This window comes from Mauremys reevesii, linkage group 2 (genome assembly GCF_016161935.1).
Source record: "Mauremys reevesii isolate NIE-2019 linkage group 2, ASM1616193v1, whole genome shotgun sequence".
Lineage (NCBI taxonomy): Eukaryota > Metazoa > Chordata > Testudines > Geoemydidae > Mauremys > Mauremys reevesii.
The window spans coordinates 72,146,123-72,173,188 of NC_052624.1; the positions used below are offsets into that span (position 1 = coordinate 72,146,123).

The following is a 27,066-nucleotide window of genomic DNA, read 5'->3' on the forward strand; positions in this document are numbered from 1 at the left end:
CCAGCCAGTGCCAAGTCTGCAGCAAGCCCGGCAGCCCGCTGAAGCCCTGGCCACCCCCCTTCTCTTTCTCCTCCCCTACCCCTCCGCTAGCCGAGGCACGTCTGCAGCGCAGGGAGTACCCCTGCACTCTGGCTCCGGCCGCCCCACTTTTTTTTTTCCCTTGCTTTGCCGCTCCAGCTGCGCCGCAGTTTTGGGTTTTTTTGCGCTTGGGGCGGCAAAAATGCCAGAGCTGGCCCTGGCTAACCTAGTGGAGAAGAGATCCTCTTGCAGCAGCTCCCACCACCACAGGCAAGGTGGCAGACCCACACTATGGAGCTGCAAACGTTAGCACTTCCCTGTTCCATCTTAGCCTCAGAAAGGGCTCAACATTGTAATCAGCACTAAGCTCTTCTGGGCAGGCTAATGAAACACATTTTTTTTTCCAGCCCATAAGTGTTTTCTGCCCTCCATGATAACAGCATTGTGCACAGGACTGACCTAAGGTTTTTAGGGAGGTTTAGCAAGATGATTCTCAAGGATACACTCCAAACATAATGGACTTATTTTACATAAAGTGTTTGTGTGTGCCTGGTCATTTAGGTTCTGCCAAGCCTCACGTTGAAGACTGAGAGCCCAGCTACTGCTTTCTTCAGCCTTAGTGTTTTTTTTGGGGGGGGAGGTTGTTTTTTTCCCCCCTTCATTTTACATTTTCATGGCTAGCATAGCAAGAAAAAGAGAGAGATTTTTTTTTTCTTTTAATGAAAACTGAGATTCCTGTTCATGGAGCCCAAATGCCAGCTCTGTTAACAAGCGGCTTGTGCAAACCCTTTCCCAGCTCACTAGTGCAAAAGTGAATGTGTTTAATTGTCTTGCAGATATATTCTGCTGGAGGCTGCTGTGGAATTCTTCAGAAGTTCCAATGTTCTACTGAAGCAGCAATGGAATACTCACATGTAATGTACCTGATACACAAAGCAATACCGGAAGGCGTGTTTTGTCCTGACGTAACTGCAGCAGCAAAGTGGTTAACTAAAACTCATATGTGTTGGGTTAAAAATATTCAGTAATCTAGAGAGTCAATGCTGTGGTGAGCGGCCGGAAAGTGTGGTTAGTTTATGGATTCTGCAGGATCCATAACTGCAGGCAGAAGAGATTGCAATATAGATATCCTCTGTTCTCCGTGGAATCTCACAAATCCCTCCCTATATGGATTTCAGTTTTCATTGGACTCCCCTGCATGTTAAATATCATGTATATGTAAATATAACTCAGAAGGCTTGAAAATGTCTGAGCTGCTAAAAGACTAGAAAGTGTGTGAATAAAAACAAATGGGTTGGAATGGTTAGCAATTCATGGTTTAGCATAATGCGGCGAGGGGAAATAATGAGGTGGTCTGTGAATCCTCATAGGTCAACATTTCATAGTCCGCATTTGTGTTTCTGTTTAAAGTAATACGCTTCTGCATATTTCCATCTTTTCCCCCCTGAAGATGGCTTAAGAGAGATTAATCATTTTCTTATCTTCTGTTGGGATATAATATACCTCGAGTGAGTTTTTGTTTATTGCACAGACATGGTACTGTGTCTCTCTTTTGTTTGTATTTGCTTTATTGCTGTTTTCTGTATGTTACTTATATACAATAAATCTTTTTAGACAGAAAATGGAAGACGAAATTTATTTCTTTAGAACTCTCCAGAAATATCTAGCAACATTTCGTGAACTAGAAGACTCAAAACATTCAGAAGCAAAAAAGGAATTGAGGGGGGAAATACACACATGAAATATGGATTTGTATTGTGCCTTCCAGCAATATTTGTCTCAGTTGTTTTTATAATGAGTGCATTCATTCAGAAAAATGTTTCCTCAAGGAAATTCTCTAATTTGGACTTAAAATAGGAAGTATTTCATTTTGAGGTCATTAACTACAAAAATATTGGCCTTATTTGTCACTGTTGCTGGTGTTGAACTGTAAATCCTGTTAATGTGCCTTCTATTGTAACTTAGAAAATGTAATTACGTTTTATGGCTGTTATTTTAGTAAGTCTGTGATAAAAACAAACTACTGTTTCTTGTAATAATTGTCTGAAATTAAACCCAAACCTCTGCAGTTCAGAACTGTTGTGGTCTATCTTTTTAAAAATGTGCTGCAATTTTAGTATTAAACTGAGATTAATGCTAATAGGAGTTAGATGAGTAAATCCCCTGTGCGCTGATAGGATAATAGGCCATTGTGCAATACTTTTCAGTTAGATTACATTTATTTCCTTTGAAATGAACTAATTTGTATTGTATTGTACGATCTAAGGAACCTTTTCTTCTCTCCTTAGGTGTATTTTTAAGACGAATACTGACCATGAGGAAGTCCACTTATTAGTCCACTTTTGCTAATTCTGCTGAAGAAAATGAAGCTACGCTTTGGCTGTACAGAATCTTTTACCACCACTGTTGGGTAAATGAGAAGTGGTAGTGTGATTATGCTGACATCCCAGCATGCATTTGGTAGACCTGTGGTTAACTCGGTCCCTCTCCATGTGTCTGCTCTTACAAAGTTTTGTCCTCATGATACTGTGCTTTCATTCTGCCAGTATGTGCCCAAAAGGCTGCCTTTGTTCTCATTCTGGAGGTTTAAATGTCAGTTGTAGCAATGCAAATCTCAAGGAAATACCCAGAGATCTTCCTCCTGAAACAGTCTTACTTTATTTGGACTCCAATCAGATAACATCCATCCCAAATGAAATTTTTAAGGACTTGCATCAATTGAGAGTCCTCAATTTATCCAAAAATGGTATTGAATTTATAGATGAACATGCCTTTAAAGGAGTGGCAGAAACCTTGCAGACTTTGGACTTGTCCGACAACCGGATTCAAAGTGTGCACAAAAATGCTTTCAATAACTTAAAAGCCAGAGCCAGAATTGCAAACAATCCTTGGCACTGTGACTGTACTCTGCAGCAGGTCCTGAGGAGCATGGCGTCCAACCATGAAACTGCCAACAACGTCATCTGTAAGACTTCTGTGTTAGATGAACATGCTGGGAGACCATTCCTCAATGCTGCCAATGATGCAGATCTTTGTAACCTTCCTAAAAAGACTACTGATTATGCCATGCTAGTCACCATGTTTGGCTGGTTCACCATGGTGATATCCTATGTAGTTTATTATGTGCGGCAAAATCAAGAGGATGCAAGAAGGCACCTTGAGTACTTGAAATCCCTGCCAAGCAGGCAGAAGAAACCAGAAGAAGCTGATGACATTAGCACTGTGGTATAGTATCCTGAATACAACTGACTTTTAAGATGGCAATTAGATTTGGATGGCACTAAAACCAGAGGTTTACTTATAACATTCATTGTAAACATTTGAGACTTTTTTTTTCAATTTAACTGAATTATGCCACTGTTGATCTTTCTAACAAAGGTTTTTGTTTGGGTGGTATATGTTAATTGTTTCTCTGGTGGTATTCTAAAGCAAGTAAACTAGTATGTAAACATTAGTTAGACCCATTTAATAACAAAATTTATTTTTTTAATTTAAAACCGAATAAAAGCTTAACTTTGAACCATGTTAAACAGAGTAATTTATTGATCAGAAATCTGTCTAGTGACTAAACCTGTTTAGTTTGTCAATATTAATGAGATAAAAATAGTAGTAATACCATGGGTCATAACACTCATAAAGTCCCGGGAATTCCAGTTCACAGCCAGGGGCTGCTCCTGATTTACTCGGAGGAAATCAAATGAAGAGCTGATGAATAGTAGCCCTTTTGTTGTTTGCCTTTCAAAAGGAAAGGGGAGTGCAGGTTGGGAGAGCAGGTAGGCAGTAAGTTCCCGTGGGCTTAAGAAACGGAAGATATGATGGAGCTCTGAATAGCACTTCAACTGAGCTAAGGAGCAGCAGTCATGAGGAAGCCTGTACTTCAGGATGCCACAGCCAATTGGACAGATATGTAAGTACCAATGAGATATGGGAATAATAGTGTCAAACCAAACCTTAAGGATTGATAAAATGAATTTATATGTAAGCAGGAATACAGTCTGAAAAACCATGCGCTTATAAACCTGTAACCACTAGAGTCTGTATTTTCATACTCCTTATTGAGCATGTGTACTGTTTCCACAGGTATTCTAGTTGCTTTGCCAAGTGAAAAAGACAAGATGTGGTCCTAGTCTTGAAAAGCCTGAAGATAAAGGGCTCAGTTATGGTTTTGTCATGCGCCCTGAGCAAGGAGTAGCGGGAACAGATCAGGAGCCAGATTGTTGCTTTGAGAAGCCCACTGTTCCCTTTGATAAGCTACCTGCATTTCATGAAGGTGCAAAGGGTTGAGCAGCGTCTGAGGGCTGCTACTCTCTTTTCTGTGTATTCGGGCAGATCAGGATAGGGTATAGACAAAGACTTTGCTCTGCTCCACTCCACACTCCAGCCAGCAAATCTAAACCAGTGTGTCTGGGGAAGTAATCCAAACGTTACACCCACTTACTAACTTGCACAGGTCTGCAGACTTTCTCACTAATAGTTGGGGAAAAAATAGTTCATTTACCAGCTACAACCACCCAAAATACAGTATGCAGTTTGTACACAATTGTGATAATATGCAGGACATATCATATTTTAATTAGGTCTGTCGATTAATCGCAGTTAACTCACGCGATTAACTCAAAAAAATTAATCGTGATTAATCACACAGTTAAACAATAGAATACCAATTTAAATTTATTAAATATTTTGGATGGTTTTTCTACATTTTCAAATATATCTATTTCAATTACAACACAGAATACAAAGTACACGGTGGTCACTTACATTATTTTTTATTACAAATATTTGCCTCTAAAAAATAAATAATATATTGCAGTTCACTTCATAAAGTACTATATTGCAATCTCTTTATCATGAAAGTGCTACTTACAAATGTAGTTTTTGTTGTTGCATAACTGCACTCAAAAACTAAAGTTTTACGTTGTTTTGAGCCTACAAGTCCACCCAGTCCTACTTCTTGTTCAGCCAATTGATAAGAGAAACGAGTTTGTTTACATTTATGGGAGATAATGCCCACATCTTAATTACAATGTCACCTGTACATGAGAACAGATGTGTTTGCATGGCACTGTTGTAGCTGGTGTTGCACGATATTTACATGCCAGATGTGCTAAAGATTCAGATGCCTCTTCATGCTTTGGCCACCATTCCAGAGGACATGCTTCCATGCTGATGATGCTCATTTAAAAAAAAAAAAGTGTTCATTAAATTTGTGACTGAACTCCATCGGGGAGAATTGTATGTCTCCTGCTCTGTTTTACCTGCATTCTGCCATATATTTTATGTTACAGGAGTCTCGGATGATGACCCAGCACATGTTGTTCATTTTAAGAACACTTTCACTTCAAATTTGACAAAAAGCAAATAAGATACCAATGTGAAATTTCTACAGATAGCTAAAGCACTCAACCCAAGATTTAAGAATCTGAAGTGCCTTCCAAAATCTGAGAGGAATGAGGTGTGGAGCACGCTTTCAGAAGTCTTAAGAGCAACACTCTGATGTGGGAAAATACAGAACCCAAACCACCAAAAAAAGAAAGTATCTGGTAGCCTCTGACTCATGATGATGAAAATGAACATGTATCAGTCTGCACTGCTTTGGATCATTATCGAGCAGAAATCGTCATCAGCATGGACACATCCTCTGGAATGGAGGTTGAAGCATGAAGGGACACATGAATCTTTAGCTCATCTGGCATGCTGCAAAGCCAGCTACAACAGTGCCATGCAAATGCCCGTTCTCACTTTCAGGTGACATTGTAAACAAGAAGCAGGCAGCATTATCTTCTGCAAATGTAAACAAATGTAAACAAACTTGTGTGATTGGATGAACAAGACGTAGGATTGATTTGGACTTGTAGGCTCTAAAGTTTTACATTGTTTTATTTTTGAATGCAGGTTTTTTTTGTACATAATTCTACTTTTGTAAATTCAACTTTCATGATAAAGAGATTGCACTACAGTACTTAGGTGAATTGAAAAATACTAATTTGTTTTTTACAGTGCAAATATTTAATAAATATAAATTGTACACTTTGCATTCTGTGTTCTAATTGAAATCAATATATTTGAAAATGTAGAAAATCTAGTACAATGAATAAAAATTTTAAAAAATTCAGATTTTTAATGTAATTGGATGTTTTAATTTAAATTAAATATTTATTTTAAAATATTCAGATTTTAAAAATTTCAGATTTTTAATGTAATTGGATGTTTTAATTTAAATTAAATATTTATTTTAAAAAGTAAACCCATTTAAAATTATACTATATGTCCTAAACTTACTATTATATTATAATATATATAAATTAAATTAAAACATTCAAGCAGTACGTGTATGCTGCCAGTTTTAAGGATAGTCAAACCATTGAGCTGGTAGTAGTCACTGGCTAAGCACCTGAAGCCAGAGTTTAAGTGCTGGACCAGTAATAGATTCTTCTGCATACAGAGAGAATATTATCTTCATTTTAGTTTATTGAACCAGATCAGTTCAATGACAAGTTCATTCAAAGTTGAGAAACACATTTGGATTTGAAAAAGCAGGAAACCTTCTTTTACTCTTCCGATCTATGAATAAAACAAAGTCTGAGAAGATGAGATCTACTAGTTCTAAAACCTTGAAGGACATGGTGACCAGAAACAATCAGTTCATTTCACTAACTACAGATAATACTTTTGTTTAATAAATCAGTTAATTTTAGATACAAATAATTGTTTGGATAGACTTATTTTTTCTTATGTATTTAAGGTAGTTTTTATTTAACTAATAACAATTGTAAAATAACTATTTTTTACATTTTAATTGAATTTCAATTTTCATCCAAATGCAGCCTGATACAAATCATGAGTAAAAAAAGATTACTGAAATAGTAAATAAGAAATGCATAATTCTTCATTCAGTAATATATGATAAAAATGTAAAAAATTCAAATCTGAATAAATGTATGTTAAGGCATATAATTATTAATATATATAGTGTATCCTGGTTAGCAACAAAGAAGTACCATAGTCAATATAAAGACTATCTTTAGTTGAAGATCAACATGTTTTAATGGTTGGTCATTCAACCAACCGAAGAGAATCAACATTTATTTAGGAAAATAACTAAAAACTATAAATGCAAAAGAAGATTAAAATCAGTTATTTACATCAAGGATTCCTGCTTGCTCATTTAAATTACTTTGATCTAAATCAATCCATCCTGATAGCAATGGCAAAAATTTTCAGACTTGAGTATGTAAAGTTTGGCTCCTAAATCTATATTTAGGAACTTAAATAAAAATGACTTGGTTTTTTGCAATGCAAATGTCACTGAATAAAAATTTTGGCCATGGTGTTTAAAGGACATGCAATATAAGTGATTGTGTGGATAGCGCATGTCCTACTACATATTGGACTGATGGTTTTTTTTAGGTGGCTTTATTAATAAATGTGTATGAAAAATAAGAAAATCATATAGATAGACTCAGTCTTTAATATAAATTAAACATTTTAAGGGACCATAATCTTTAAAAACAGGATGTTTTTCTCTTTTCAGATTGAACAAATGCACCAGAATGCATTTCTGATGTCATAATAAAACAATATTTGTCTAGGAACCCATATAGATTCAGTTTTACTGAGCATGGAATATTTTGTGGCCTTAGTGATTAAGTGTTTACAAACAGGTGCTTTGGAAAAGCAAGGGTTAAAGGACAAAAAAGAATTTAAAAAAATGAAAATAGTAATGATCTCTTAGAATTATGAGGACATCAGTTATTTCTGTTAAAGCACATGTATAGTTGTGATGGGTTGGGTCACAGAATCCCCTTTGGGACTGCCACATGATGTGCTGAGACTACCTCTGAGCCTGTTTTCCTGGCAGCTTGGGACTTCAGTACCTTGCCTTGTTTGAGCCAGACACGCTTGCCTGCTGCAAACACAGCTCCAGGTCTGAACCATGTCTCCCACAAGCTACAGGCTTAACTGAAAATAGCCTAAGAAGTGCTCCTGTCTCCAGCACTCAGATACCCAGCTCCCAATGGGGTCCAAACCCCAAATAAATCTGTTTTACCCTGTATAAAGCGTATACAGGGTAAACTCATAAATTGTTCACCCTCTATAACACTGACAGAGTCATATGAACAGCTGTTTGCACCCCCGCCCCCCTCTCAAGTATTAATACTTACTCTGGGTTAATTTAATAAGTAAAAAGTGATTTTTATTAAATACAAAAAATAGGATTTAAGTGGTTCCAAGTAATAACAAACAGAACAAAATGAATTACCAAGCAAAATAAAATAAAACACACAAGTCTAAGCCTAATATACTAAGAAACTAAATGCAGGTAAATCTCACCCTCAGAGATGTTCCAATAAGCTTCTTTGACAGACTAGACTTCCTCCTAGTCTGGGTCCAGCAATCACTCATACCCCTGTAGTTACTGTCCAGTCCTTTGTTCCAGTTTCTTTCAGGCATCTCCCTGTGGTGGAGAGGCTATCTTTTATGCCAGCTGAAGACAAAATGGAGGGATTTCCCAGGGCTTTATATAGTCTCTCTTGTGGGTGGAAACCCCTTGTGTTTCCCTATGCAGCATCACAGCTACAAGATGGAGTTTTGGAGTCACATGGGCAAGTCACATGTCCATGCATGACTCCATTCTTTACAGGCTGATGCCATGGCTCACATGTTAGCCCATTCCCAGGAAAAGCAACAAAGAATCCTGTGGCACCTTATAGACTAACAGACGTTTTGCAGCATGAGCTTTCGTGGGTGAATACCCACTTTCCCAGGAAAGCTCAGATGTGGATTGGTGTCTTATCAAAGTCCATTGTCAGCTGAAGCGTTTCTTGATTGGGCACTTACTGAGAATAGTCTTTTCTCAAGAAGCTGACCAAATGATTCACTGAGGCTACTTAAAATGCATTCCAAATGAAGAAAAGATCTTCTAGTTCTTTTTAATGTATTCAGAAAGTGGGTAAGAATGGCTTTTTGTGTGATCTTCATGGGCCAATCGCTGTGTACCTGCTACTCCCATGGACTCTGCAAGTCACAGTATTTGGTCTAATAAATTTTAGGTACTCTTTGATGGAACAGTTTTGGAAAGTTAAAGAATTTTTATATGCAGTGCAGTTGTAGCCATGTTGGTCCCAGGATATTAGAGAGACAAGGTGGGTGAAGTAACATCTTGTATTGGACCAATTGCTATTGGTGAGAGAGGCTTTCAAGCTACACAGAGCTCTTCTTCAGGTCTGGGAAAGGAACTCCAACTGTGACAGCTAAATGGGCTGAACAGAGACACTGGATTTATGGCTTATTACAACAATATATAACCTATTAACCCCCTCTTTTTGTCCCATGACTGCAGAGGTGTTGACAGGCCTCTCTGCCTTGAATGGTCTCTTACAATATGTGCTGAGTACTTTATGCTAAACAATCTTTGCATTTTGCTGTGATGCTGAGAGTTCTTTCCCCAGACCTGAATAAGAGCCCTGTATGGCTTGGAAGCTTGTCTCTCTCACCAACGGAAGTTGGTCCAATAAAAGATATTACCTCACCCACCTTGTCTCGCTAGAGAATTATTAGGTATTCTAAATTTTGCTCTTTGGCCAAAAGATTAATCTGCTGTCTGTTGAGCTAAAGAAATTGATTCTTCAATGGATTTTCAAGTAAAAAGGCTTTTAGGGAGTGAGATGGTGTTAATGTGCACAAATCCTGTTGCATTTAGATGTTACTGGTTTCTTTCTTCAGAAAATGTTTTGCAAAGACTCCAGATTACTCAAAGGTTCCACTCTCACCCCCAACACTGCTACCAACTCTTAGTGTAGACTTTAGAAACAGCCTCCAATGAGAGGGGTCAAATTTAAATCAAGAATCTGAAGAGAACAGATAAAATTATATACTGTAGCAGCAACATACAAAAACACATTGAAATAGGACATGTCTTTCATAAGACTCACCATCTGTAGTCCTTTTATATATGCTGGACCAAATTCAGCCCTGGTGTAATTCTGTTGACTTCAGTAGAGTTACTCTAGGAACCAGTTTTTTGAAACATTTCTATTACTGTGTTGCCAAGCAGCATATTGGATCCTAAAACGTATATTATTTCTTTTTGGAGAGGAAAAAGGAACGGACACAGAATTGATATATTGTTCAGCTCTACTGTTATTTATAAATATATACTACACAATGTAGACAGACTATGACTAGATATGATTTTAACAATAGAAAGTCTCCTTGGCAATTGTCAGAGTCCCTCATTTCTTGCACATTGGAATCATACCTTTTTTATCTCTGTCCCCCCCCTTAAAATAAATTAATAAACAAATCTTTTTTTCTTCATTTTTTTCCCAGGGTGTACAGCTCAAGCTCTGTGCTATAGATCCTGGAGCTACAATGATTTTTATACCAGCTGAGGATCTGGCTCATTGTTTGTAAAACCCCACCCAAACCTCTGTAAATGAAGTTAAACTGTGTTTTGAAAAGAGATTTTTGTACAGATAATCTCATATTCATACACCCTCAATTGATTCTGTATTTAATTTAGCCTTCTTACAAGTAAAAGGGTGATTTCTTTTAAGTGCCAGCACAGCACAATCTCTGCTTAAAATCTAAAAATAAAGCAGGATTTTTTCTGCCTCTTAGACCACTACACTAACACACAAAAATATTGCAATTACAATTTAGCTGGCAAGGAAAAGTATCCAGGTCACTCTTCAGTAGCCGTATAGGCCAGGTGCTGCAAGTCTTGCTAAAAATTTGAGTCACAACTGTTACTTTACTGAAAAGAAACACAAAACGCCTTGTGTAACTCGAATTTTGCATAAGTCGGAAACGTATACCCGACAATTACACCAAAAAACCCTCCTATTTCTAGCTCACGGAACTTTTTCTGTACTGTAAACATCGCTCGATGCAAATGCTCCCTTATTAGTTGGCTCCAGCTGAGTTCCATGGTGGCCGTGAAATCACAAGCAGAGGGGGCGCTGTCACTCCACAGTTGGCTAAAACAACCTGCAAGTGGTGGGTGGAGAGAGTTACTAGGTGGTATGTGCTGACTGAGTCCCTCTCTGGCTGAGGGGACCATACAGCATATATTACTGAAGTGGATGGAATTCTGATAACTTGATTTGCAGCTCATCTTTACTGTGCAACTTGCAGCTGGATGTGACAATATTAATGTTAGAGAGATACTAATTCTGAATGCTAGGATGTCTGGTTACTAATTTCCTGCCTTTCAGATGAGAGCCTGTCAAGGGGCAGGTTAATTGACCAGTGCTATGGTTTCCAAGGCACTGGTACTGCTGAAAGGAGGCATGGTGATACAGCTTAGATTCTTGCCAGTGTGAGAGGCTTTGTGGTTGTTTTAAATTTAATTCCACCCCAGCCCACTCCTTCTCCCTAACATTTTTGACAGGTGGAAAAAGAATTCACTTCCCAGGCCACACTGTTAGTGAGAAGAGGTGTCTCCTGGTAGAAACAGTTGTGCCTCGTTCTCTCCCCCTAAAGCAGCAGCAGATCTTTTGGTGGACAAGGAGACTCCAAATAGGTGGAATGGGCATGAGGCCCAGGGCCAGCAGCATGGCATCTTGTGGTTAGAGTGGCTTCTCGATGATTCACAGTGCTAACTACAGGGAAAAACACTATCAGTTACCACTGATACAATGGCTGCATTCTTTTCATCACTTCACTATGACAAGGTTACTTATGTACCTCCTCATGGATACATGGGATGTTGCAGCTTTATTTTTATCACTCATGTTGGCCATGTTTATGGTCCATTCAAAGAGTGAGGGAGTCTATAAGTATTTACAAAGTTCTGAAGTTTTGGTTTTTCACAAGGAAATGTCTTTTGCTTAAATGCATGTTTTTAGTGAAAATGGGAATTGATGAGTTTTAAACAATGATGATTTAGAGAGAGAGAGTATGAGTACTTCTGTCAGTTGTCATGGAAAAATGTGCAGGTGTCCTTAGTTTTGTTTGTACTTCAGTCAGTCAATGAGCTTGACAGTCAAATCAAATCAATGAGTATAGGATATATTCTGTATATAGAGCACTATGTATATACTGTACCGTAGGTGTTTCTGTGTGCATGTCTGAATAGGTACATACATACTTATTTCATTCATTCATCTACACTTAATACTTACCTCTGGTTACTGTATATATCTACAGCACATAAACCACTCTAGATAGTCCATGGAACTTCTCTCTTCTCCAGTCAACCTTGGAACCACTTTGCTTTGTAAACATTATGCATGCAGCTGTTCTACCTAGTACATTTCCATCTATATCCTTTCAGACTGCCCTCCTATGGTCTGGACATATTGGGTGAGCCATGAAAGACAACAGGTTCACGAGCATGGCTTATGCTGTCCCTGAGTTCAGCCCTCTAGCCATCTTGCTGAATTATTGGAGAGCTTCCCAAATACTACTGCTGCTCTGAAAAGAGGCACACAACTTAGCAGAAGGAAAAATTGCTAGGTGAAATGTACAGACCCTTTTTAAACTTAATTTAAAAAAAAATTAGAATGTGGGCCTACTTATGAAAACTCCAGGATGCGAAAATGTATTTATGAATAGTATCTGTGGACCAATTTTCTTTTCTTTGCATTTGTCAGTGGGTAGTTTTTTTTGACATGAGTTCTTTACTCAGTGATCTAATCTACTGTAAGATGTTATGCATTTTCTTTCCTTTCTCCTCTTGGAGGAGTACAAATAGTTTGGATGTTGGTTTTTCTTGCGATGGCTCTGAATTACCGAGGTATACAGCACAATTTAAAAGTACAAAACCCAACAAGCTCTAGAATGCTAGAGGTGAGAGTCTAAGTCCTTCCCACTGCAGATAAATTTAAGAAATGATCAAGTAGTTGAAGATTTTGAGTATTAGTATGGAAGATGTATTTGAGGTCTCAAATACATATTGTGAACATTCTCCTTAACTGAATCAGTAAACTTGAATTTTTATTGAAGCTACCTTTAGTCCCCAGCATCTCATAGTGACGGAATTAAGTCGATGTTGAGAAAAAACAAAAAATCAGAGTTTTAAGTAGTTTGTTTAAATATCTCCACCCCTCTGAGTTGCTCAGCTTGTTAGTCTTGCTCTTGTGATGTCATCATGTGAGGCGTTATCAATTAATCATAGGCCTTGTCTTCACTGGGAGAAATGGTAGATTTTTGGGGTTTTTTTAACGTTAACACAAACGTTAAAATCCTACTGTACACAAGGCAATTGTAGTTTTAACACATGTGAGCTGGTCAAGGTGAACCTGAGGCTCTCCCATAGGTTTTACCTCAACCAGATAACATGTTAAACTACAGCTGTTTTGTCTATGCAAGGATTTCAACACATGTTGAAAGTGCACCTTTTTCCCTTAGAGGCCACAGCATCCTCCAAGGTGGACAACAGGATGTAATAATTATTATTATTATTTATTATTATTATAATAAACTTGTAATAGGGAAAAACAACCAGCAGGGAAAAATTTTAAAAGGAAAAAGCTCCAGACGTTTCAGGCATTCTACCTATGTAACCCTTCTGCCAGGTGGAGCCAGCAGCAACCCAGGGCTGGGTTCAATATCTAGGGTTTCCTTTCCATCGATACAATACAAAACCATCTTGATCCCCCACCCAGTAACCTGGGAAAATGACACACCACCCTCTGGGTGCCTCTGAGAGGCAATACTTCCCTACTCACAAGCACAGAGTCTGAGTGTAGAAAAGAAACTTTTAATAAAAGGAGGCAAGTAACTGGGCGTTAAGTTGGGAAAACACTGCAAACGGGATTCATAAATGTAAACCATGAGCAAAAAACCCATCCCCCAGTAAGTTGGGCAGTAGCCTTTTCCCCTCAAGTTCACCAACCCAAAAGTCCCTTTCATGTGCCTGACTGTTCTCTGCACCCCACTCACACTTGCTGTCCTTGGGCAGTGCAGACCCAGAGTTCAGATGTGCATCTGCAGAGTTCACCTCCCACCCGGGGTGGAGGAGGGGAGGTAAAGCACCTTACTCCCTCCACTGCTCAAGTACTTACTCACCACCCCTCTCTGCGAGGTTCTGCTCTGGCCCTTTCTGCTGGCCACACCTCTCCACCAGCTGCCCTGCTGACTGCATGCTGTGCCTCACCAGGCACTCATTTGCCAGTTGACTGTCGGTCACCTTCTGCTGCCACCTGCCTCTATGCTGTGACCTCTGCACATCAGTCTCTTAGTAATTTTCAGCTCTTTGCAGGCTGGGTAGACACAGCCCCCTTTCAAGTGATTTCAGCTCTCAGTGATTTTTAAGCTCTTAGAAGGCAGGGCAGAAACACAGTCCTACTACAACATGGTTTCAGTTCTGATTGAGCATTTAAAATAACAAAGAGGCTCCTAATGAAGCCTGTTTAAACAGTGGGGAGGAACAGGTTTAACTAGTCCAGGAAGAACCCTTGGGGAGGGTTTGCAGCCTCCTAGTTAGAACACCTGCCCCCCACCCCTCTTATGATCACAGGGCTCTGGCATTGAAGCCCCTGGCTTAATGAGGTTCTTTCAACTGAGGGGGACCCCCTTATTCGGGACAGGTTAAGCACAGTCCTGCTTTCCTGTATTCCTACAATAATTACAACATTGGTAACCATATTTCACTACCCCTGCATTCAGTACTAAGGTAATTTGTAACCCAACACCAGCCAAAGTTGATTACTTTGACACCGCTCTATCTGCTGAATATCTATGTAAATCCAGTTTGCTCCTGACCTGCTTAAATACACCCAAAGTCTCTCCCCCCCTGCCCGGCTAGCTGTCAGGGAAGCATTCATTCAGATTCTGCTTACACATATATCATATTGCTGATCACCTTTTGAGGCTGAGCTTTTATCCTATACACCGCATTTATTGACTTATAGGTGCCTTATTTCTCATCTTAAAGTTGCTTTCATTTTTTTCTAAGGGCTCTGTCATAAACATACAGCTAAGGGTAGCATAAAATCCCTCTTTACCCTGTAAAGGGTTAATTCCTCTTTTACCTGCAAACCTGACCAAAAAGATCAATAAGGGGAGAAGATGCTTTCAAATCTGAGGAGGAAGGTTTTTTGTCTGTTTCTCCCGGAGTCAACAAGGAAACAGGGCAGGGAAAATACATCTCCCTAAGCCATATCTGAACTAAGCATCTAGTCTTGCAAAAATAGTAAGTAATAGCAAAGAAATGTGTTAGATTATCTTTTGTTTTAGCTTGTGAATTTTTCCTGTGCTAAGAGGGAGATTTATCCCTGTTTTTGTAACTGTAAAGTTTTGCCTAGAGCGGAAATCCTCTGTGTTTTTGAAACTTTTGTTAATCTGTAAAGTACTTACCATCCTGATTTTACAGAGGTGATTCTTTGACCTTTTCTTTAATTAAAATTCTTCTTTTAAGAACCCGATTGATTTTTTCATTGTTCTTAAGATCATGGGTCTGTGTTCACCTGTACCAATTGGTGAGGATATTATTCTCATGCCTTCCCCAGGAAAGGGGGTGCAGGGTTTGGGGGAATATTTTGGGGGAATAGGACTCCAAGTGGTCCTTTCCCTGATTCTTTGTCTAAATCACTTGGTGGTGGCAGCATACTGTTCAAGGCAAGGTGAAATTTGTGCCTTGGGAAAGTTTTTAACCTAAGTTGGTAAAAATAAGTTTAGGGGGGGTCTTTCATGCGGGTCCCCACATCTGTACCCCAGAGTTCAGAGTGGGGAAGGAAACTTGACAGGCTCTTATAAATGTAGTTCTACACATCATTTACTTGTACCAGTAGAAGAGAATCCATTTATTCTGGATTTAGTCAAAGTGACTCAAATTGATAGATGAAATTTAACTATGAAGCCAACAAATGAGCTCTCTTTTGCTGGTGATATTTCTATACTGTATATTGTCAAGTAATTAGCTATATTGAAAAAGGAAATTATGGTTTTTGAATTATGAGCATGCTAAAGTTTTAGACTCTTGCAAGAAGATTGTGGGGATTGGCCATGCTGTGCCTGGTGCTGCTTCTGGATTGGGGGGCAGGCAGGGGAGAGGAGGCATCTTTGCACTGCCCTGACCTTAGAGGTGCTGGTCAGGTTAGTGCATGAAAGAAACAGACTGTCTTGTTATAGCTTGTGTTCAGCTGCCTCTAGGCTCCATGGGCCATTCTGATCTCAGGTATTGGGTGGAGATTGCAGGTCCCTGGCTATGCTCTCTACAGCCAGGAGCGCACAGGATGGCGTGGAGCCAGCTATGACACCTAGGGCTTTCCCTGTGACTCAGAATCTAGTTAAGCCAATGTTAAGGCTGTTTTGCATCATCAGACTGGCACAGAGCAATCGTGGGGAACCAGAATCTGGCTCTCAGCCAGTCTAAATGAACACATCAGTTAAGGTTGTTTGTCAGCTATACCTGAAGTATTTTAGGGGTTGTTTCCCACCCCTCCAGCCTCGCTAATTCCAGCTGCACTATAACCTTAATCTGTTTTTGGTGTTTAGTATTGTCTGGATGACTTAAGTTGCATAACCTTTTAATTTAACTTTCTTAGCTGTCCGCATGTTTAATCTTCGACCAGCTGTCTCTCATTTGTTAAAATCACTTTGCTCGTGTTGCTGTTGATGGACTTTATTGGGAAATGTGTAAATGGATGAAGCTATATTTGATGCCTTCTTTTTTTGAGTTTTTACATGGCCCTTATATCAGATGATACATTAAATTCCGTAAATAAATTGAAGCATACACACTGAAACTTTCTTAAGCAGAATGCTTACTGAATTAAAACAGCTGGGTGAAATTGACTGTATTTTAATTTAACGTTCTGCATATGAAAGAAAACTTTACCTACTTAACCCATCAGTTTAAAAGTTCATAATTTAACAACTATTCTTAGAAAGGACAAACCTGAAACTCCAGCAGACAGCAGCTCATTTTTAGGCATCATTTGTGAAAGTGCACAATCAATTTCAGATTCTTGAAAAAAAGGCTCAATTCAGCTTTAATCACAGTGCTGTTGCCAAATGTACCAGGTACACTGATCATAATGTACCTTGTTACAAAAAGTACCTGGGGGTGAAATTCTGGCACCTCTGCAGTCAATGGGAGTTTTGTCATTGATTCAGTGGGGTCAGGATTTCACCATAGCATGTGCTCTTTAAAATAAGTTGTATCAAGATGTATTCAGAGAGCTTCTGGTGACATGCTGGAATTAAGAGGTTAATACTGGATTCATGCTTAGAAAACTCTGTGCCTGCTAGAAAAAGGCTGTTAGAGACATGCCCTTTTGGAAAACTAGACTAGGAGTTGGCCATTACTTCTCAAAGTTCTAATAGATAACCATGATAGCACTTCATTTGTGTACAGTTTAAACAGTGCATAAATAATAAGGGACAAATTCTGCTCTTTCGGTAGCTAGTACTCACTGACATTACAGTTATATGTAGGCAGTTCTTATAAAGAGCTTTCTTTAGAAGGCTAGAGCATGTTTAGTCAGCAGCTCACACACAGTCACTTTTCAGTAGAATTGTGGCAGCCAGCAGGAGACTAGGAAAAACAGCCATTATTGTTTTAAATACTTGTAGTCTCCAGTATTTTTCACAGTCGCTGCTGCTGAGCAGCAGGAGATTGGTTTTGATTTTGTTTGTTTGTTTTTTGTGAACATACTGCTGGAGTGAGCTAAATCAGCATAGTTTGCCTTTGAAGGAGTGTGCTCTGGTATTTTCAAGCTTTCCTCTGAAAAAGAGGCAGTTTCACGGAGACAACCCTTCATCATAACCTCTGCATTTTAGTTAAAATTAATTAGCAAAGATGAGGTAAAATTAAATACGCAGAAGGATTGAACTGCAAACCTGAAGCTAGCTGGTACCCAGATACTAATCCCTCAGCTAAACTACATTCATTGCATTAATAAATCACATGTGCACATGAACATTGACCACATCATTTTGGCTTCGAAGAGTGAGTCCTTCAATACCTGATGATTGGTTTGAGAGAAAGCTTGCAATGATTAAAAAAAAAATTATATTTGTAAAATCCTCAGGGTAAATCCTGAATCAATACTGAACTGCTTCTCTTTCTTATATCATTAGATTTGTTGTGACACAACAACATTGGAATGATTGCAGGCATGAACAGCAGTCAGTTTTTAGCTGGTAAAAGTGTAAGGGTTATGACTATTCAGATGCTTTTTATATAAAATTTGAGTACAACAGTAGGTGCCTGACACACATGCTCTTTCTGCTGTAGGTGTTGGATTGAAACCCAAAGAAGAGGACTCAGAATGCAGCACAAACAGAAGTTTGTGAAAGGACATATGCAACCTAGCCCCCGAGGATTTGGAGAAGCGTTTCCTACTAGCAGACCTGATGGAGCTGCTCCTAGCGAACATTTGACAGTGGTTCTTAACTTCTTTTTTTTTTTTTTTTAAACTGTACTGGTTTACCAGGCTAAGCCCTCAGCTATTCTATCCTCTCATTCAATTGTGTGTGCTCTAACAATGCAACTTGTCTTACGATCCTGAGCTTGGGAACCAAGCAGCCTCAAACGTGGATTAGTATGTGTCCAAATGAAGAGGAAGTGGGTGGCAGTAACGTAGTGGGATCCAGGATAGAGGTGTGTCAGAGAGGGAAAGTTGGGTATACTAATTACAAAAGCCTGAAACTCTTGTAGTGGTTTAAGCGGTTCTAGATATTCCAGTCTAAATCTGTTTTTCATGCTCTTTAATTAATGTTGTAATGCTGAAATGTGTTCTGTAGGTGGAAGTGATGGCATAGAAATGAAACCATTACTAACATTCCTGGAACACACAGGTACTCAGTTGCTAAGTTAAGTTTTGCATGTCATGCCTCTGCTTCAACCTGCCAAGCTATTCCACCCGCACTATTGTAATAGCATCAGCTACCAAAAGGCAAGCAGATTTGCCATGATTGCCTGTTCTACACAGGGGTAATCTGTCTCTAAAACCAAACCCATTATTCTTATCTTGGGGGCTAAATCGTCCTGCTTTAGATCACTGGGAGACTTGTTTCCTTCATGGCAACAGGGTCCTTCTAAACCACTCAAATTTAAATCTGTCAAATTTTGTGCAGCTCCAGGTACAACATTTCCCATCAGTGGGAAATAGTCACTTATTTTTCAGTCACTGTGACCCCCAAGCAGTTGGACAGGGTGGGGGCTAGCAGAAGTTTGTAACTCATACCTCACTAGAGGGCAACAGACAGCTGGGCAGAAGGAGGGGCAGCTTGTGGGCAGGGGCGTCTCTAGCCATTTCGCCGCCCCAAGCACGGCGGCATGCCACGGGGGGTGCTCTGTTGGTCGCCGGTCCCACGGACGTGCCTGCGGAGGGTCCGCTGGTCCCGCGGCTCTGGTGGACCTCCCGCAGGCGTGCCTGCGGATGCTCCACCGGAGCCGCAGGACCAGCGGACCCTCCGCAGGCATGCCTGCGGGAGGTCCACCGGAGCCGCCTGCCGCCCTCCCGGGACCAGCAGAGCACTCCCCGTGGCATGCTGCCCTAAGCACGCGCTTGGCGTGCTGGGGTCTGGAGCTGCCCCTGCTTGTGGGAGCCAGGGTTGACTGGAGAAGTCAGTCAGAATCAAGATATTGGAGGGAATCTAGGCAGCCCCTAGGGAAGGTAAGCTGGGAGCTTTATGAGTTGAGAGAGAGGAGAAGGGGCAGAAGAGTCTGAGGACATAACCAGTGTCATTGGATGGGCTGAGCAAGGCCAGGAGTAATCTCTGCCTCCCCACCCATCCCCTTTTGTAGCAGTCCCCCTTGAGCACTATTTCACCCTCCCTCCACCCCCAATCTGCTCCTCACCCATGATAAAGAGTGACTTTTGCAGTATGCTGTTGGATCCAGAAGGAGCACTGAGACTAGAGGAGACCCTGCACTAGTATAGCCTAGAAAGGCTTTGCTGGTGCAGTTATACCAGCAACATCCCCTGCTAGAGACACAGTGTATATGGGCAACTGTATGACATCAGCTGTGCTGCCAAAAGAACTCTCTTGCTAGGATAAGCTGTGCCCAGGGGGAGGGGGAGGGTTGAGAGAACAGGGTTTCCAGCATCACTGTGTCATTTAGGGGCATGGTTTTCACATGCTGAACTTGACATAGCTATGCTGGCAAAACTTTGTTATGTACACATGGCCACAGTCTGCCTGCAAGAGTTCAGATGTCCAGCAATCCAGTGCAGTGGCCGGGAGGAGTGATTACAAGGAAGTCCCTGCAGCATGTGTGAGGTTACAGCACAGCTGTGGGAATGCAGGAGAACATCATACCCAGTCCAGAACATGTGACATCTCAGAATAACGAAAAACAATTTTACCTACCACAAGCCCTAGAGCACCTGACAGTTTACTTAACTCAGTTCCTAGACTGCCCCAATGTCTTGCACTTGAAGTTAGAGAGCCTTGTTTTCTCCATTAGGCACCTTAGCAGAGCTGCTCAGCTGGCAGGGAGGCTTTCAACATAGCTAACAAGACTGACCCACAAGCTCATTGGTCTGTATTTACCTCAGAGTATTTTCAGCCTGTGAGCCCCGCTCCCCATGTACATGGGGGATTTGTGCCTTTCTTTGGGCAGATCAGCTCCAACCCCTCCCCGCTAGCACTGAGGCTGTGCTGGTTTCTCTGAACAGCTTTGCCTAGGTGGTGATTAGGCCAGGGCTCCATTGACCAGCATGGCAACTCTGAGGTTTCTTCAAGCCTGAAGGCTGACACTCAGCAAATGACACTCCAGCTGTTGCTGCACTTTCCCACCCAACTGTTAGGCTGGTTCTCTGAGGTGCAAAATGATGAATCCAAGGCTTCTGTAATACAGTAATACAGTAAATGCCTCAGCAGCTCTCCTGCCTCAGACTTGGCAGGGAAGGTAAAGTTCTTGCTTAGTGCTTAGACAAAGCAGGAGTTACTCCAAAGGCCCCAGCTAATCAGCTGCCTCACATCACTACTTCTGCAGCAGTCTCTTCCCTCACTGACCTTAGGAGAAGTGATATTTTTCTGCATTGTTTTAAAATCTCTGGCTCAGAAGAATAATGTTCACGCTCCAGTGTTCCAGCAGCAGAGTGTTAAACTGGCTGTCTGTGTTTTTAGAAACACAGGGTAGATGTGTAGGGAAGGGGGTGTGAGCTGTGCTAATGAAGACATCATTTCCTGCTTCTCCCTTTGCTTTCTCTCCTCTTAAATGTTCAGCTGCAATGAGACCAAGCTGCTCATTCGGCACTGTCCTCCTGGATATGTTCCATAAAGGGCTGGATTGTCAAGTAGTGTAGATCACTGCAGCTCCAATAGAACTATACCAGCTGAGGATCTGACCCAGGTTTGATTTTAGTTTGATTGCATGTCCTAAAGGTGGTAGGGTTAGTGTACTGCATCTAGATAGAGGGCTCTAGCACCCTCTGACTGAATTCCACAAGCAAAAAATGACCAGAGCTATTGGGAGAAACATTTAGCCCAGGTGATTAGTAATTATTTGTATTTCAGCAATGCCTAGAAGCCTCTACCAGGGAAAAAGTAATTGCGACAGGAATTCAGCTTAGCAACAACCTCTCACTACATAAATTTTAAGAAAGTAAACAAATCATAGAAAATTAAAATGGAAAGGTTGGTACTTGTCCCAGTCCAGTTCACTTCCCCTAAGTCTCAGCCTGGGGTTACTGTCACCCATGTTTGCCAGTCCTATGACATTTTAGTGCTTCTCCTCATTCCTTTAATATATCTGCCTTGGCAAAGGAGGAATGATGAGGCTACAACTTCACATTGTTCAGAAGAGGCATCAGGTAAACTATAATATTTCTGGGGAATTTGGAAAATTCACACCTAGGGCCTTAAGATCTGACCCTTGGGTAAGGGTAAGTACACAACTCTGATTAGTCAGTGAGAGTTGTGGGAGATCAGCACATATCAGCATTAGGCCCGCTGTAATTTTTAGTGAATCCATGTTTTCTTGTCCTCTCACAGAGATCAAGTGCTTCTCTCATCTCATGCGTAGTCTCTGGGTGCTTGTCTTCACTAGACTCTTGTACCTAGAGTTAATTAACTGCCAGCTAACTTGAGGTAGCTAACGTGTGTCTTTACCCTAGGGAAAAGACCAACCTTCATACCTGGATCAAGTTTGTGGGGAATGTCCATACTAGCTTTTATAAATGTGTTAGCTACCTCGAGTTAGCTGGCAATCAGTTAACGCTAGATACAACAGTCTATTGAAGACATACCCTTACATTGCAATTCTTAGGGGGTCAGGACACTTGGCTTAGCAAGATTTCATCATAGACTCTTTTCATAAGCCTAGTCTTCTGACAGTAAAAGTACAAGCCCAGATCCTCAGAGTTACCCTCAGAGCTAATTCCCATTGACTTCATCCCTTTTTTGAAATGATGACATAGCCTGTGTCAGATAGAGTGGCTAGCCATGCTTGAGATGCTTATTGTCAAGGAGATAAATATCTGAAAATATAATGGACGACCAGAAATAATTATAAAACAGCCTCTTCCAGGAACCTGTCACTCTTGAACTTAAATCTCATGGATGTGAAGTCTTGTTGCTAGCGTATATGACATCAACAACAAATGTGAAATTCCTGGTAAAATGAGGGACAAAGCACATTCAAAAAGAGTTGTTTTTAAGTAAATATACTTTGATAAAGGTCCTCTGCAAAGGAAAATAAACTAGGTTTATGCCTGTTCTCGCCCCTCCCCTCCCCTCTTTTTTTTTTTTTTTTTTTTTTTGATCTATAAAGGATGCCTGGAAAAGTGTTAGAAAAAAATTTTGTTTTGTGTTTTCCTTTTGTTTTTTCACACTAGAAATTCAGATCCCATCTAGGTTGCAGGATCCTCATGGCAGGAGAAGTAGTGCAATAATGTAAGCCACGTAAATGAATGATCAGCAATTAAGGGGGAAAGGGATTTTTAGTCAGACTGTTTTATACTTTGGGGTTTGTTTTTTAGCATCTATTTTCCTTCAATGACTAATTGACATATTTGATAAAGGAGCCCTATTGTTAAAGATTCAACACCCTTTCTCCTTCAGTTAAAAGCTCAAAATAAACATCCCAGAGCCCTCCCAGTAGTTCTTCAGCAAAGTAGTTCTTTAGTCTTCAGGGAAGACTAAACTTTCTCTGGTAGTTCTAAATGTAAATAACCATCAGGAATTTCTTTTTAAAAAATATCACTCACTTTATATGTCATAAAAGAGGGGAAAGGACACAATTCCCACTTTTAAAGAAATTCTTTGCAGGTCAGCTTTAGGGAAGGAATGTTTTGTGTAGAAGGTTTTTTCTCTTGAACATATGTTTGCTTGAAGTGCCAAGCATTTCAAGCTGATCTGAATTGCAGCTCTAAGTCTCTGTATTAGAACCAGATTTAAAGTTTGATTGAGGTATTTTAAATCTGGTCCTAATACAGAGACTTATAGATGGATTACTCAAATCAGCTTGAAACTGTTGGGAATTAAAAACCTGGGTTAGAGAACTGCAGATTGTCTAAATTAAGTCTTTAAGATAATCTGAAAATGAATACATAACGCAGGCAGACGTGCAGTAATCAAAAGATTTAAATTAAAAAGAAACATTTTGGTTTTCACACTGCATCATGTTTTAGGTACTTCCAAATTCTTTTAGAAACAATGAAGAATATCTGAAGACTTCTAGCCCGAGGTTTGACATTCATTATCATACATTGACAAGGGACTACTTTTTTCCCTTGTAATATATCATTTGCAGTGGGAAGTGAAGCCACTTAAAATGTGGTATACGTTTTTATGGCTACCTCCATTAAGTCTGATAGGGAGAGTGGGGCTTGCCCAGGAAGCTTTCTCCACCTTTTGCAATATGCTGCCGAAGCTTGATCACAAACACAGTCTCTGCCTTTAGGAGCACATGGGGGTTGCTCCTTACCTGCACTGATGGGAGCTCGTATCACACTAAAGCAGGCAGGGAGATAGCAAAGCCCCAGCTCTGTTCCCCCTCTTCATCAGTTCACTGCAACCTGAGTAGTAGAGTCCACCAGTGTAAGGGGATTGGTGCGGTAGGAGGTGCAGCCTTTGCAATCTCTCTGCACACCAGGCAGCAAGGCTCTGTGTAGTTTGTTCAGTCTAGCCAAGTGTTAGCTTCCACACAGTGAACCCCAGTTGGGTTCTATAATAACTATTCATATTGTACTTTTATTATGGAGATCCATTTTTTCCCCCTCTGTCAGTCCCTATCTTCAGGGATTGAAAGCAGAATCTGAAGCCCTTGGCCTAAGTGTAATGCAGATCAGTGCTGGGGAGCTGTCAAGAATTCCCATCAGAAGCTAAGCTTGTAGCATGCTTTGCGTGCAATCAAAAACAGCTACTGCACATCACCAGATATTTTGTATGCTCTTCAGAGCACTGTCTCCATCTGTGTTTGGAAAACGTTTCATGCACTTTGGGTGCTACCGCATTCTAAACAATGTACACGTGTTAATGGTGCCAGTTGGGAGCCACATCTGGGAGCCACATCTGGTGCCACATCTGGGAGCAGCTGAACCAGTGCCTTCTGCAACGCTTTCTCTTCACAGAAAGCCGCAGGTGTGGGCATTAGTGGATTACTGGTCTGTGAGGCACAAGACTGAAAGCAATAGCCTGAAAAACAGACTGCCTGGATAATACACATTGAAGCTTCACATACTGCTGTTAAAGCATAGTGCCCCAGACCCCACTGACTTCAGTGAGGGCTGTGGGACCCAAAAGCTCTGAAAATTTGGCCGCTTCTTTAACTGCTTAAATATAGCTTTTGGAATCTTATGTGGGGTAGTAAGGTTTGAAAATGAGGGTCTCATTGTCTGCAGTCATACTCTAAAGGAAGGTACATTAGATGTCTTGAGAGAGACAAGATGGGTGAAGCAATATCTTGTATTGGACCAACTTCTGCTGGTGAGAGAGAAACTTCTGAGTTTCCACAGAGCTCTTCAGGTCTCTACAACACTGCATATCTTAAATGCCTGACAGACAAATCAAGTAGTATCACACTAGAGTTGTGTAACATTTTTTAAAAGATTTCGGTTGTGCCCTTTGAATCCAGCAGGAAGTTTCAGATATATTTGCAAACTTTGCACATGCCTGACAAGCCTGCAAATAGATATGTGGAATGACCTGGTGCCACCTCACAGAGAAACAAACTTATAAGGGTTGTTTGCTGCCTCTGAAGTGGAGCAGGTGAGGTGCCACCCATATCATCTCCTCTTCTCTATTCCATGCAGTCAGCTGGGGTGGAGGTAAAATAGGGGTGGGGGGAAATCAAGGCGTGAGGTTAGAAAGCACATTCAACAGCAGGTCACAGGTAGAGATGTATTGGTTCTGACTGTATTCACCTGTAGCACTAAAGTACTCATTTCAGTACTCATTTCACTTCCGCTAATCGCATATCACTTCTCTAAGCCTCAGACTCCCCTTTTGTAAAATTAGAATAATAATTACACAGGCCACCGGGATGCCGTGAGATATAATTCATTAACATTTCCAAAGCACTGTGAGATCCTCAGATTATTATTATGTGTAGTAGGCTAGCATCAGAGGCCCTAGTCAGGACCCAGGCTCTGTTTACTAACCTGTAAGACGTTTACATTAGTTTTATTGGATTTTAGTCTATACAGTTCCAAAACAGGCAGGATGTACCAAAGGGGCGGTTTTAGCTGGTTTATAAATTAACTGAATACCCTTTAAAGTGATGTAACTCTTTCTGACTCTGCTAGTCCTTCAGAAATAATGCACTCACATGGCTTTCAGTTATCCTCAGGAAGGTTATGGGTATTCAATTTTGTGAATATACATGTTTCCAAAGCCATTAATAAGTTTAAATTAAACAATATGTATTGTCTGTGCTGCAGAAATCATTCCTTAGCCAGGTAGAACTATTCCACAATCCAAATAAAGATCTTCCTATTTATTACTATTGTGTTGTACTAAAATATAAAACTTTGCAAAGATTAGGCTTATAGGAGACTGCTCACCTGCGAATGTGAGCAATAGAGTCTGAGACACACCAATAGATCTGAAGCAAGCTCCTCTACAGGGTTTTAGATTTAGCGACAGTGGGAGGAAAACACTTTCAACTGCAGTTATTTTAGTACCACTTGACAAGTGGAAAGATCCTGCTTGAAGGGAGAGTTTTAAGGCCAGAGTCTCAGCAGACTTTAATTAGTGTAATTCTTTTGAAGTCAATGGAGCTATGCTGATGTATAGTTGCTGAGGCTCAGACCCTTAGTCTTTGACAATAAGGTAAATGATAACACTGAGACTGGCTCTGTGATATGTACATAACAGCTATTGCATGAAAGTGGGTTGTGCAGAAAAGCTCCAGGACTGTGATTACTCCCTTCAATAGACATTAATAGTTAAACTGACTTGCACACAGCATCCAAAGCTTTTATATGATAAGTTTCAAATGAAAGCACAGTTTTTCCTTTAGACTGCTTAGTGAAATGTCAGCTCTTAAAGCATAAGCTTCAACAATGATGTTGGCCTAGGAAAACCAGGAAGTGCTCTTCCCTCATACGAGTTTTCTTCCTAATCTTGGAACACAAATGGAGTCTGTCTTCATTTATGAAACTGCTCACCTGAGTAAACGTTCTACCAAAAGAAAAAATTAGATCGCCTCATTTTCTATGTTTAAAAAGGTACTGTTGAATGAATCACTTCAGTGAAAATTGCCCAGCCTCAGCTCAGTAAAAAGGAAAGAAGAGGGACTTGAAAACAGGAAAAATTGAGACCAGCATTTCACTTTAAAGCACTGAAGCTAAAAGTTAGACTTAGATGGTTTTAGAGTTTAAGTATGATTTTTAACTCTGACATTTTGGTTCATTTTTCTACACAACATGTAGGATGGTCACTGTTAAAAATTTGCCAGTTGCCATCAAAAACTAAATAACATCCCTTCAGTAGTACTGCAAACACTGAGGTAACTATATTTACAGCAAAACGGGCCAAGTTTGAAGGGTGACCACTGTAACCTGATCAGATATCTCTCAGGCTGAGCTTAGTTGACTTCAGTATTTGTACTGATTTAGCTACTGGCATTCCCAAAATACACCCATGAAGCAAAATATAAACGTGGCCCCTTTCTTTTTTTTAGAATTGTTTGTAACTGTG

The 27,066-nt window shown here is 40.3% G+C and overlaps 1 protein-coding gene across 9 annotated transcripts in view; it reads left to right on the forward strand.

Moving 5' to 3' along the window:
• Positions 1-3,532, forward strand: part of LRRC3B (leucine rich repeat containing 3B) — a 60,009-nt gene extending 56,477 nt beyond the window's left edge. For 8 of the 9 annotated variants that reach the window (XM_039521229.1, XM_039521228.1, XM_039521225.1 and 5 more), the window contains one exon: positions 2,307-3,532. In XM_039521229.1, coding sequence (XP_039377163.1) covers positions 2,470-3,249 — 780 coding nt within the window. In that variant the 5' untranslated portion in view covers positions 2,307-2,469 and the 3' untranslated portion in view covers positions 3,250-3,532. Of the gene's footprint in view, positions 1-890; positions 933-2,306 lie in introns of those variants that run through there. The other variant, XM_039521230.1, reaches the window with a different exon arrangement.
• Positions 3,533-27,066: the final 23,534 nt, after the last annotated feature.